This window comes from Aulonocara stuartgranti (assembly GCF_965226115.1).
Source record: "Aulonocara stuartgranti genome assembly, chromosome: 3".
In the NCBI taxonomy this organism is placed as follows: domain Eukaryota; kingdom Metazoa; phylum Chordata; class Actinopteri; order Cichliformes; family Cichlidae; genus Aulonocara; species Aulonocara stuartgranti.
In genome coordinates this window covers 50,371,501-50,384,585 of record NC_138941.1, presented here as the reverse complement: position 1 = coordinate 50,384,585, position 13,085 = coordinate 50,371,501, and the positions used below count along the sequence as shown (strand labels likewise).

General features: G+C 41.9%; 2 protein-coding genes across 4 annotated transcripts in view; one reads left to right on the top strand and one right to left on the bottom strand.

Moving 5' to 3' along the window:
- Positions 1–13,085, bottom strand: part of LOC309703804 (uncharacterized protein) — a 61,530-nt gene that overhangs the window by 3,649 nt on the left and 44,796 nt on the right. The window lies entirely within an intron of this gene.
- Positions 1–13,085, top strand: part of cyp26b1 (cytochrome P450, family 26, subfamily b, polypeptide 1) — a 40,222-nt gene that overhangs the window by 21,764 nt on the left and 5,373 nt on the right. Inside the window, exons 3-5 of the mRNA XM_082528706.1 lie at positions 11,529–11,647; positions 11,888–12,044; positions 12,406–12,561. Coding sequence (XP_082384832.1) covers positions 11,529–11,647; positions 11,888–12,044; positions 12,406–12,561 — 432 coding nt within the window. The remainder of the gene's footprint in view (positions 1–11,528; positions 11,648–11,887; positions 12,045–12,405; positions 12,562–13,085) is intronic.

Genomic DNA, 13,085 nt, shown 5'->3' with positions numbered 1-13,085 from the left:
GTTCATCTTTACTTTTAATGCTTCACTTTGTGCTAACTGCAAAGACTCAACTTGACCAAGGAAAATTTACATCCTAAACCAATCAAAAGTAAAATATTTTCAGGATGTAGATATTTTGATTTTAAGCCATTTGACTATACAAAGTGTTTAGTAAGACATCTCAGTCTCTGTCTTATATTTTTAGCAGCACAAAAAAAAAGGCAGCACTATAATTTCAATACTTCAGGCAGAGGAAAGATACGGACTTAAATATAACAATGCAACTACTGATTTAATTTAAATGCAATCATTATTAATGACTCTGCCCTTGGATACAACTAACTACTCCCTTCAATGTGAGAAGGTTAACACCAGCTGCCAACTTTATTTTGATATTCTAACACGATAGTAGAAGGAGCTAAAAAGACCGTTTTAAACTGAGGCATAATATTTGAACTTTTTGGAGACCAGAGTACTCACCTGACACAATAGAAAAAAAAGTTAAATGAAAATATACCTTCAAGTGTTTCCTGAATCTGCACAACTGTTTTTTGTTTTTTTTTTTTGTAAGTACGGCTTATATTTGGCTTCAGAAATCTAGCTGCCTGCAACACATCGTCAACAGTTCCTCGAAATAATTAGCAACAAATGATAAAACTGCACTCTGACGATAAACTCCAGCCCTGACTCAATATCGACAGAAACGCTGAGTTAGGTCCTTTATTCCCTTTTACGTTATGTTAGGTAGAAACTGATCATCTCGTCACATGACGCTTTAAGGGGACAACCTTGAGAGCACTGAAAAGAATGAAGTAGGAAGCATACGCTTGCTATCGTATCAGGGCGTACCAGCTTTCTTACAAAGCTTCAGTATGAACTAAAAGCAGCACTCTGAAAGAAAGACTCACCGCTGGATGGTTCAAACAGCAAAGGATCTGTCTCCCTCGAAATGTCTGCGGCTAAACCCACCTGGATTCACAAATATAAACCCAGAACACAAAATACAACACAAAAGAGACATAAGATTAATTACACAAGTTATAAAGATAATTCAACTCTTGTCTTGTTTGGCCTGATGAGGTTTAATGGTCCCAACTTTTACCGGCTTTTCTTTTGTACCTTGTTTTTGTAACACACGAGGCTGAAGTGTGGAATTGAATGTAATCATATGAACTGCATCTTCATGCAGCAGCATGCACGAGAATATCAAATGCTCACCCTGAGACAATGCTTGAATACATTTCTCGGAGGCAAAAGAAACGTGAGGCAGTAAAAACATATAAAATCACCAGGACATCTTAAATAGTCGGCTTTTACTTTTACCAAAGATGAAGATCTGTCTCCACATGCAAACAAAAATAAACTCTGAATTTCATGTCTAAAAATTACTTAATTCTTAAGACCTATAGGATTTCTATATTAATCTGTTAGTCATTTCATTTATAAGCTGCCAGAGAACAGTGAAAAATCCACCCGTCATCAAGCACAACGTCTTAAAACAAGGAGTCTGGAGCAAGGGCAGAACCACTGCGCTTTAATCGATGAAGAAAATAAAAAGCAGACCTAATTTAAATGCAAACAATTAATAGATGGAACATCAACTTTTTAATTCCTAATGATTGAGTGAAAACAAAATTGGGAATTGGGATGTGCACATTATTTTTGTTTGCAAAGGCAACCATCGGACTCGGGAGTGACGAGCATCTTTGATCGAGTCCCAAACAAGTTTTCAGCCTATTTTCTGTTGATTTCTTCATCTCTTTGCACACTATGTGCACATCAACCTGCAGCAGCTGCAACTGCATGCAGAAACGCTCATCAATATTCATGCTGTGGAATAAGTGGCAGACAGTGACGTGCACACATTCGGAGTCCTCTGCACAAAGGGTGAGGCAGGACGCGCAAACAGACAGAGTATCGGTGTAAAGCTGATCCTGTCCGCTCGCTCTTATCAGCAGCATCCTGGCTGCTGAAGCGTGAGAACGACCCCTCCATCATTCCATCTTCTCCTGCTCCTCCTCTCATCTGCCTTCGGACAGAGCGAGTGAGAGAGCGAGAGACAGCCCTCATGTTTCCGTTTTTTTTTTTTAAATTTTCTGTCATTTCTCCCCCTGACTATTATTATTATCTCTCTCTCGCTCGTGCACTTTCTCTCTTCTTTTCTGTCTCTTGCTTCCTCTCTGGCTCTCTCATTTCTGTGCCAAGACCATTTCAGGTAATCAGCCACTTACCTCTCCCTCCTATTATCCCCTTATCCCCAGGGCACAAACCTTCTTTTCTCTCTCTCTCTTCCACACACACACACACACACACACACACACACACACACACACACACACACACACACACATTTAATGCACACGCAACATCACGCACAAAGAATCGGAACGAGAAAAACAAGAAGTAGAGCTCCCTGTGTTTTCCTGTAAATCAGTCTCTCATTTTCTCTCTGCAGACACAGTTAGGTTTTTTTTGGAGGGGTTTGGAGGCGGGGTCGGGTTTCCTTGCTGCCGTGCCCCGGGACAGGCGAGGGGTTGGTCGGGTCTAATCTGAGCTCTGATCCCCTCTCCTCTCCCTGGAGACCCCCGCACTAACCTCATGTAATGACCCCTGATTAGGAAGGCTGCCTCCGACACGGCACAAAGAGGGGCTTTCTGTGGGGGCCCAACATACACACACACACACCTGAACGCTGCCTTGGATGGATACACACACAGTAAAGTTGCTTAGCCTCATAGGTTTAAGCTGAAGTGCCTCTGAGCAAGACTCAAAACTCAAACTCGTGACCTCTGGCCTCCATAATAGGCAAAAAAAAGAGATCCTTCCTAAGTAGATCAGCCAATGTGGTGTCAAACTGTCGAGTTCAGAGAGAATTTTGACCTGAATGCAAAGAGGAAAATCCTTGTCTTTGAAGCCTTTTCTCTGATAGAAATAAATCATGAAGAAAAAACGATTAAAACAACAAAATTCCACAATTTCTTTAACTTATTTAGGGAAAGAACGGAAAATTATCATGGCCTCGACTCCAGCCAAGCTGTCCCCGAATGTTCGACTGTTGCATCTAACCTGATTTCAACTTGTCTACTGTCCTGTTTATGATCGGGAAACCCGCAGTTCTGGATCATTTTTAGCACGACTGATATGTTTAGATCTCTTAATGGTCCTTCCCCTTTGCCTTTTTGAGTCTCCTCAAGTTGATGAAGTCACGTGGAGCATAGTGATGAGGGAAAAAAATGGCACACAAGCATCTCAGTCCTGGCTGTGTTTTTTCTGGGGTGAGACAGTATTTTTTTCTCTGCAGTGTCAGTCTCATTCTGAGGGATGAGCTAAAAACTTCAGTCGTGGCGGCAGACCCGGTTCTGGTCACCGGTTATGCTCTTCTACATGAAACAGCAGAGGATGTTTGCTCTCTCTGCACAAGTTTCGAGCCTGTGGTAAGATCACAGAGCACAAGTGGTCAAAACTTTCAGGACTTTCAGGGAGATCTAAAAGCAGCCTGGAAACTGTCATGACATGCCCTAGAACAGGGCTGCCCAATCCCAGTCCTCGAGAGCTACTATCCTGCAGCTTTTAGATGCATCCCTACTCCAACACAGCTGAATCAAATGAATGGCTTGTTATCAGGCCTTTGCCAAACACGATGGCATGCTGAAGAGGTAATCAAACCATTTGATTCAGCTGTGTTGGAGTAGGGATGCATCTAAAAGCTGCAGGACGGTAGCTCTCGAGGACCGGGATTGGGCACCCCTGCCCTAGAAAATCAGCCAAGTTCAGGTAAGACTTTTGATTTTTGTGGGCCTCCACGCCACCTCGTACATCGTCTTAGCTTCAGTGCGGACCAATCCCATCATGGATCAGTACCCACCACTGCTGCCAAGTTAGTCACTTTCTAGCTAGATAAATATATATGGATATATGAGCACTTAAGTCAGCTACCCCTGAAAAAAAACAACATTTTATGGGATTGTTTAAACCTTGTTGCAGATACAGAACTAGAAAGACTTCAAGAGAGCTATTAGTGAACATGTAGGTTTAAAGAGCCATCAGAAAACCAATAGACTGAGCTTGTGGCAGGTGCAGAGAGGCGGGTGGCTTGCAGTTTCCTTCAAATATACGCGTGTTTACACTTTGACTTTCAGCTTGCTGTGGTATTTACAGACACATCACTTCAATATAAGGAGGGCCGACAGAATGAATGATATTATAAGGAGAGCCAGAGGTCAGCTAGCCATTTTTCAGCAGCTTAAACAAGAGTGTGTGTGTGTGTGTGTGTGTGTGTGTGTGTGTGCGCGCGCGCGTGCGCGTGGGCTCCCTCCTGTTTTTCTCGATAATAAAGCTAAGTCAACAGAAAGAAGCGAAACACCATCAGCTGAGAGAAAAATAAGAAACTGGTTTACTGTCTGACCAGCTGGACCAGAGTGTCTCCTCTGTGTGTGTGTCTGTGGTTTTCATATGGAAAAACAATCTGCACACAGCACATTAGCCTTTTTGGTGGATCAACAGAGCCAGCCAGTTTCCATATAACCCCGTGTTAAGCTAGGAAACTAACTCCATCAAAGAACCACAGTAGACTGGTTTTCCACTACGGGCCAATCAGAGCCTAACAAGGGCAGCCAGGACTTACACATCATCCTTGACTGAAAACAACATCGAACATACCGTTTGCATTTCTGCTGCGAACTGAAGGACTTTTTTTATTTTGGTGGGTTTTAGTTGTGTAGGCTAAGATCTTTGCTCCTGCTGGATGAACAACTAGATGGGTTTGAGCGTAGTGTTTGTTCTCATGTAGACATCAGACTTTCCAATGAAATATGTCTTTTTCAGATCTGTGCAAACACTAGAGGCACGGCAAGACTGCTTAAACTCCACGAAGGTATTCGATTAGGTTAATGACTCTTGGCCAGAATCAAAAATCAGAGTTTAGAGATATATCTCTTTTATTTCCAGCTTAAAAAAACTGAAGTTCAATAATTAGAGGTTGTAACTCTGTTTTTGGTCTCCACTGTCACATCAGGGAAGATGCTACACAATTTGTTAGCTTTGACCACTTTCCCCCCCTTTTTTTGGACACATTGCATTCATCAGTGTTTTAAATTCAATTCAATTTGGTTCTATTTATATTGAACAAATCATAACAACAGTTTCCTCAAGGTGCTTCATATTGTAAAGTAAAGACCGCACAGTAATACAGACAAAACCCCAACAATCAGGTAACGCCCCTATAAGCAAGAACTTGGTGACAGTGGGAAGGAGGCAGCTGGTTGGGGCTAGATTAAAGAAGCAGGCTATGGTTATAAACATGCTTCTTTAGAGAGTCCTACTTGGCTCTCAGTGGAAATGTTTCCCTCTGTGATGGAACAACACTGTGCAAACACTCTGTTGACTGTGGCAGCCACTACTTTTATTTTCAGCTTCAGGAGATACTTCTCACTTCTTCAATTTAAGCCCACAGCCGCCCGCACATTCCCTCATACCATCCCTTTCTTTTCCAGTTTTTCTCCACATTTTCCTTCCCCCTTTGTTATTCTTTCTTTTGGAAACATTGCCCGATCCTTACATTTAGAAAAAACCAAACTTGGACAAAGAAAAAATAGAGATGTAGAGAGAAGAATGGACAAGAATCTGACTCGATCTAACACCTTTTCTCGGTTGCTGCCGGGGTTTTCTCGAGGAACTCCATAAACGCTTGCTTTAAATAAGCGTACAGTGAAATCAGAGAGATGTGATGTCTGTGAAAGTGCTGCGATGGTGATGATTCTTTGCATGGAGCCCTTGTATGTTTGTCTCAGCATCCTGTGCTTCTGCTCATCACCAGTAGAGGGCACTGCAAAGTGGGACTGAGGTGAAGCCCACTCTGTGCGTCCCTTTTTTTTAAATCCAGGTTTTATCATTGCTAAGATCAAATTGACCTCTTAAAAATTTCAAAAGTGTATATACATATTTTCTAAAGATCCAGTGGAAGTTTAAAATCAGTACAGTACTATACTGTCTTAGAAATACTGCATGCAAGAAAGATAATTTAGTTTTGAGAAAAGTAATACTCAACAATACCCAGAAAGTAAAAATCCAGCAGTCCAGCATTGTACCACTGTATTACTTGACATGAATACACAGTAGCACAGTGGTACAATGGTTAGAGCTATTGCAACACAGCAAGAAGGTCCTGGGTTTGAGTCTAGGAGCTTCTTCTGTGTGGAGTTTGCATTTTCTCCTTGTGCCTGCGTGGTTTCCTGCAGGATAGCTTCCACCCACAGTCCAAGACGTGTATGTTGGGTTCATCTGTGATTCTAAATCAGCCGAAGGTGTGAATCTCTTTGTGCAACCAGCGTGTACCCTGACTTCCACCCAGTGACAGCTGGGAGGGGCTCCAGCCACCCCATTACCCTGAATTAGATAGAGATGTGTTCCTGAATACAGTGCTGTAGCTGCACGTTAAACATGTGCACTGCTGTTAGATTTTCCGCTCTATATTTCCAAATTCTGTTAAATAATTAAAAGTTAAATTATTACGTGCCTTCCTCCTAAAAGTAAATGACGGGGTGAAATATTAAGCTTAATATTGACCTTAACCCTCATCAGCAAAGCAATCACTTTGTGATTCAACGTGACAATACAAGCAGGGAAAAACACAGGGACTGCTTTTGTAAGTAGGAGAAATGAGTAAAAAGGAATAAATAGTATGGTTTAGAAAAAAAGGATGGATGAAGGGGCAGGGAGAGCCAGGAAGAGGTGGGAGCAGAGAGAGAGAGAGAGAAAGAGGGAGGGAAAGGAGGGCAGAGAAAAGAATAAAGGAGTCTTTACATGTCTGTGGAACCAGCAGCTCGCAGCACTTTCACATAATTTAAGACATATGGACGTTATTAGGACAACTGTGTGTGCGAGTGTGTGTCTGACTATATCTGTGTGTGAGAGAGAGAGAGCACAGGAGTGAGTGTGTCTTTAAGCATGTGTCTTTGCGCTGCAGGCTACAGAAGACAGTCACGTTTTTGTGGTGCAGCAAAATGACTGTTGTATTGAACAATCCCCCACTAAAACACACACACACACACAAACTCCCGTCTTGTGTGGAACTTGGAACGTCCCAGAGTGACACTACATAAAAAACTGTGTTTGATTGGCAGCCAGAGAAACTGTGTGTGTGTGTTTCTCAACGTGTGTGTGTTTGTCTGACCTGTAGTTACCTTTCAGAGTCTCCCGTCTGCCTGCTCACACACTGACTGCCTGACTCACGGGTCCTACAGTAGCTCAACCTTTCTGCTCTGTCTGTACTTAAAAGTGTGTGTGTGTGTGTGTGTGTGTGTGAGTGAGTGTGTGTGTGTGTGTGTTGGAAGAGACAAAGTGCTCAACCAGATTGACCAATTATGCATAATCCAGTGCAGACGGGTTAAATGGCTAAATTCACAATGTTACACAGCCTTATTTGGCCTAACTAGTGTTTCTGGCGTTCAGTCTCTGCTTGGTGTGTGTGTGTGTTTGCATGGTTTTTATTGCTGATTTTTCATGATGATTCACAAACATATTTGCGTTGCATGTACTGGATATTGTATATAAAAGATAAATGGAGCTTCTTGATTTAAAAAGTGCCTTAAACCTGAATTCTTTTGAACGGCCAGCAGAGGGAGATTCCACTGGTTGTGAAGAGATTTCGGGTAGCGTTGAAGGTTATTGGAAAATTATTTTATCTCCGACTCATAGTCAACACTTTTCATATTCTTTAAGGTCTCAGACTTTAGCTTTCAGACTGACTGAGCGCAATGTGATGTTTAAATTGTAAACTGTGGTCGTATCCATCCATACTTCTCTACATTAAGATATTTCCAGGACAGCTCAGAGATGTAATCTCTCTAGTTTGTCCTGGTCCTACCTGGGGCTTCACCCTGGTAGGACATACTTGGAACACCTCGTCTTACCAGGAGGTGTCCGGGAGGTATCGTAATCAGATGCCTGAACCACCTGAAACACATTCTTATCTGAAGGTATGCTGAAAACTAACAACCTAGTTTTTATAAGCAAAACCTCAGCATGAGGAGACATGATGAGGGCTGGTGGAAGTATAAGGCACAAAGCTGCCAGCCAGAAGACTGTTGCATCCCCTTGGGGAGCTTTGTGTTTTGTGATTTGTTTTGCTCTGTTTTCATTCACTGATTGGTTAGCACAAAAAGGACTTTGTTCGATGTAAGACAAAATGGCTCTGTTATAATATGCCCCTTCACAACAGCAGCCCTGCACATAAGCAGGGTACATGGCACTCAATGTGACACCGAGTTGTCTTGAACAAGCATTGATACGTGCGTAACACTCGTCTCATTATCGCCATGATTGGTGCGACACTGACAGCTTTGACAAATTTGACTTTGGCAGCGCTCGACACCATGGGAATGGGAACAGGCTGACCACAACCCTGTTTTACCACACAACCTCAGCAACCCTCACGGGACAATCGATGTCATTATGAAAAGAGTGGAAAGCAGTTTAAAGATGCGCAATCCTTCGAATTTCATCCAAATCCAATCAGTGGTGTCCACTGTTTCCTGGGCAACAGACAAACAAATGACTGATTAATCCAACATTGACAGCCCTCAAAGTAGCAGACGAACAAAAGACGTCACTGCAGTTTCAGTATCTCAGGCTCTTTTGAGTTCAGATATTGTGTGTAATCTCCTGTGGTTGGGGTTGGGCAGCAGGTCGTGTAAGCTGATCTGTGACCAGCAGTCCCAGGGTGCGGCAGCAGAGGAAATGTAGTGCTACTAAGGTCTTAGAGGGCTCTGTGATCTGCACTAACCACTCCCTAACGCACAGCACATACGTATGTACCCGTACAGTGCGCACATGTAACGCATGCACGCACTCGTGCACTCGGCACCAGCTCAGTGGACTATTGTTCATTCATTTTCAGGAGGGCGTAGGGAGGGAAGCAGACTTTGGAGGAATGAGAAGAGCGGCAGAAAATAAGAGGGAAATGAAGTAGAGAGCAAAATAAGAGTATGAGCGCCCAACTGATGTTTTGGTGGCTGAAACATCAACCTCAAGAACCACATGTACCCTCTCTGGCCTTGGTTCAGATCCCACTAGAAGCTGCTTTCTTCCCTCTCAATAAGTCAATGAAGAGAAGCAGAAACACTCCACTGGCTCCTCCGGTGTGTTAACATATGGGAAATATATTCCAAAATAAACAATAAAGGCACTTTGTTTGTGCATATTTCAGTAAAACTAAGAATCTGGACACAATACAGTTTTTACGAGCATATACTGTTATACTTTAAAAAAAAAAAACTCTTTCCCCCATACAGACAACATTTGACAGCCTCCCCTGTACCCTTAATGATGAGTTTTGACACTTCACAATATCAATAAAGAGGTGTTTTGACCACCATTAGAATAGTTTCCGGGTTTCTCCAAGGATAGCTGCATAAGCAGAGACCAACCTCACCAACTTTTGATGAACAACCAGTCATTTTGTTATGTAAAAAGCCCTGAAATATGACAGAAACCACTCAGTTAAGAAAAGGGTTTCAAAGGTTACTCCTCATCAGCTTTCAGGTGGTAACGAATTAAGGATGATTGCAGACAAAAGCCATTATCAAAGAGATTAAGCATATATTTTCTTTTACAACATGCTGCTATTAGAAACAATACCTATACAGGATTTTTTTTTTTTAGCATAGATTAGTTTCTCTGCAGGGTCTAATAAAGGAGAAAGTCATAAAAAGAAACCACAGTGATTAAATAAAGCAGAGAAAAACCACAGACAAGTAGCAGTTGGAAGTTTTGTATGTGTATTTTAGATAATAAAAACGAAAGCCATTAAAAAATAATAAAAATCCACTTAACGTCTGCTGGATTGGAGACATTTCCAAAACAACTGTAAGGCTTCAATGACCACTATTTATTAGAAGTTTTCCACTTCTAATGGAAACTCAGCTCATTCAGCTTTGATTTCTGATTCAGTAAAACCTATAAGATGTATTGATTAGAGGGTGGTCCAAATTAAATATGACAGTCTTTTTTTGAAGTCTCAGTGTGACCATTCTAATATCATTGTCTTGTTTTGGAGCCAGGTGTGATTGTTGAGTGCATAGACACAGTTAGTTACTACTAGGCAGAACAGTGTTTCATTATTATTTTTTTTATTAGTATTTTTAAATAGTATAACAATACTAGAGCGCAGACATGTCGGACAAACAAACAATATTTGCTTTAAAATACTCCAAATATGTTTGAAGTGTCCACTTTAGTTACTTGCATCAGTGGATGTAAAGGATAAAAAGCCCCAACAAGTCAGCCATGCCTTGGTTAGATTAGGGAACAATATTAAAAATAGTAACTGTGTACAGCTATTAAGAGAGAAATTTTTGTAGTAGCCTGTGAACATGTTTATTTTTGTTGTAAAGTAGGAGCATTTTAATATGGGGCTCTATGGGCATTTACCAACTTTTGGAATCAGCCTCAAGTGGCCACTGAAGGAACTGCACCTCACTTCTGGCATATTCTTTTTAGGTGAAATCCTAAACACAGCTACAAAATTTGATTTCACTCAGTGTTTTGAGAAAACAATTAAGGCTGTTAACGGCTACAGTTCATCTGGTTCTAACTTTGTTTTTTCTTCTTCACTCATCTACATAATTAGGAAAATGTCCGACCGTTAAAGGAACAAGAAACGTATTAGTTCAAATAAAACTAAGCATGGGTAGTTGACTCATTTTAATATAAAAGCTCTATTCTAGTCCATTTCCCTCTCCTTTTTCTCCTCTTCGGTGTTCTCCCCTCTAAATCATTCCCAAGACTCTTTCATGGGCAGTTTTGCACTTTAAATCTGATGGAATATTATTTGTCCAAACAACACTGACGACTGGTGACTGATTCATACTAAGAAATACTCTGTGCAGCCAGGAAAGAACTTAGCTCTTCCCCCTCTTTCTGTTCGTGCTCTTTCTGTCTGTCATTCTAGTTCTGCTGACTACAGGGGAAAAACCTCCACAATGTATAAGTCTCTGTAAAGACCAAGCAAGAGCAATAAGGGGGGAGAGACAGAGAGAGGGAGAACTTGGGGATAAATAAGGAACGGGAATCATAGAAAATGAAAAAATGAATGAACACGTGATGGAAAGTCCAGCCTAGGTAGAATTTAGAAGAGAGGAGATCAATGGTTAGACAATTTAGAGAAATATGAGAGGCCAAGACAATGGCTACAAAAATACAGCCAGATGTTTTATCCTTTACCAAAAACCAGTTGTCTCTTTCATGGTCAACTGTAGAACTTTGTACCAAATTTCACTTGTAAAGTGCACATTTTTAGATGCCCTGCAAACCAAGAGACAGACACAAAACACCCCAATAAATTCCCAGTGAATACCAGCATTACTGCAGAATAAACTTGTGCTTCCTGTTGTCTTTCCACATACCTGTCAGTCAGGATTTACCGAGGGGATTACAACATATAATCTGTGGACATTTGTCCTCTGTTTTGACTTGCACTTCTCCAACAGCTGGGCGCTGTTGCATTCTGCATTTGAGACTGATGTTATTTGCTCATTTCTCTGTCCCTCCAGGTGTTTGCCAAAGTGTTCAGCCATGAGGCCTTAGAGTCGTACCTCCCTAAAATCCAGCAGGTCATCCAGGAGAGTCTCAGAGTGTGGAGCTCTACGCCTGAGCCCATCAACGTCTACAGGTACGGCCAGGAAAGGACAGTGGAGACAGTTGTTAATGTAGCTAAAATCTGGGAGCAAGACTAAAACAGCGCTCCTATCCTAGGTGAATGCAGGTAGAAAGGTATTTATGATGAGTATCGCTGACAACACAGAGTCGTTATCAGCAGTGGTAGAAACTCAGAATATACAACAGTTCAAAAACACAGGCTGCTTCAATGGGCTACTAAATTAATATTCTGTCATCTGTCATTTTTCTGTAGGGAGAGCCAGAGGCTGTCCTTCACCATGGCTGTCAGGGTGCTGCTGGGCTTCAGGGTGACGGAGGAGGAAATGAAGCATTTGTTCTCAACCTTCCAGGACTTTGTTAACAACCTCTTCAGTCTGCCCATAGACCTGCCATTTAGTGGCTACAGAAGGGTAAGTGTATCATATGACCACTTCCTTCTCATTGGTATTTTTGGAGCTTAGTATATCTTTTTACATCTTAATGTCCCCAAAAATAAAAGTGTTTTCCCAACTGGTCACTGCAGATGGCTGCACCTCCCTGAGCCTGGTTCTGTTCAACGGTACTTCCTGTTAAAAGGGAGTTTTTCTTTCCTACTGTCATCAAGTGTTTGCTCATAGGGCGTTGTGCAACTGTTTAGGTTTCTTTCTAATATTGTAGGATCTTTACCTTACAATACAAAGCATTTTGGGGTGCTTGTTGCTCAGCTAAACTGAATTTCCATCAAAGAGGACATTTTAAGGGTAAAAGGACTTAATTTGTGCATTGTTGCAGGGTATCCGTGCACGAGACACCCTTCAGAAGAGCATAGAGAAAGCCATCAGGGAGAAGCCCATGTGCACCCAAGGCAAAGATTACAGTGACGCGTTGGATGTCCTAATGGAGAGTTCCAAAGAGAATGGCAGCGAGCTCACCATGCAAGAACTCAAGGTAACATACCTAAGCACAAAAAAACAGCCACCTGGGAAAGAGGGTAGGGTAGTGCAAGCATGCGCTGAAAAGAAGCCAGAACCACAAGAAGTCACTCAATCGCATGTAGAAGCACGTGGATACACACTGATTCGTATGGGTGCAAACACACATAGAAATCTCTATTTACCTAGCAGAGAGCTGCCAAAGGGAACCAGTCTGGGCTGACTGAAAACACAAACAGTCATCATAATTCTCTGACAAATCAGCCAGTGATCATAAGTACCAAATGGGGTTAATGATACACACCCTAATGTGAAATATGAAAGCAAGCTGCGTTAATACCTATCGGCTGACAGGAACAGCATAACACACACATACACACACACTCATGGTCAGGCACACCCTCTGTTTACCTATTAAAGTAATTCAGAGGAATTCTGTGGAAACTCGACTCTCTGCTTCTCTCTCGGACTTTGTGGTTTCTGGGTTAAGTCCAGGGCCAAAAATAAGTCAACACTCCCCCCCTGCTAGGGGTCTGAAAG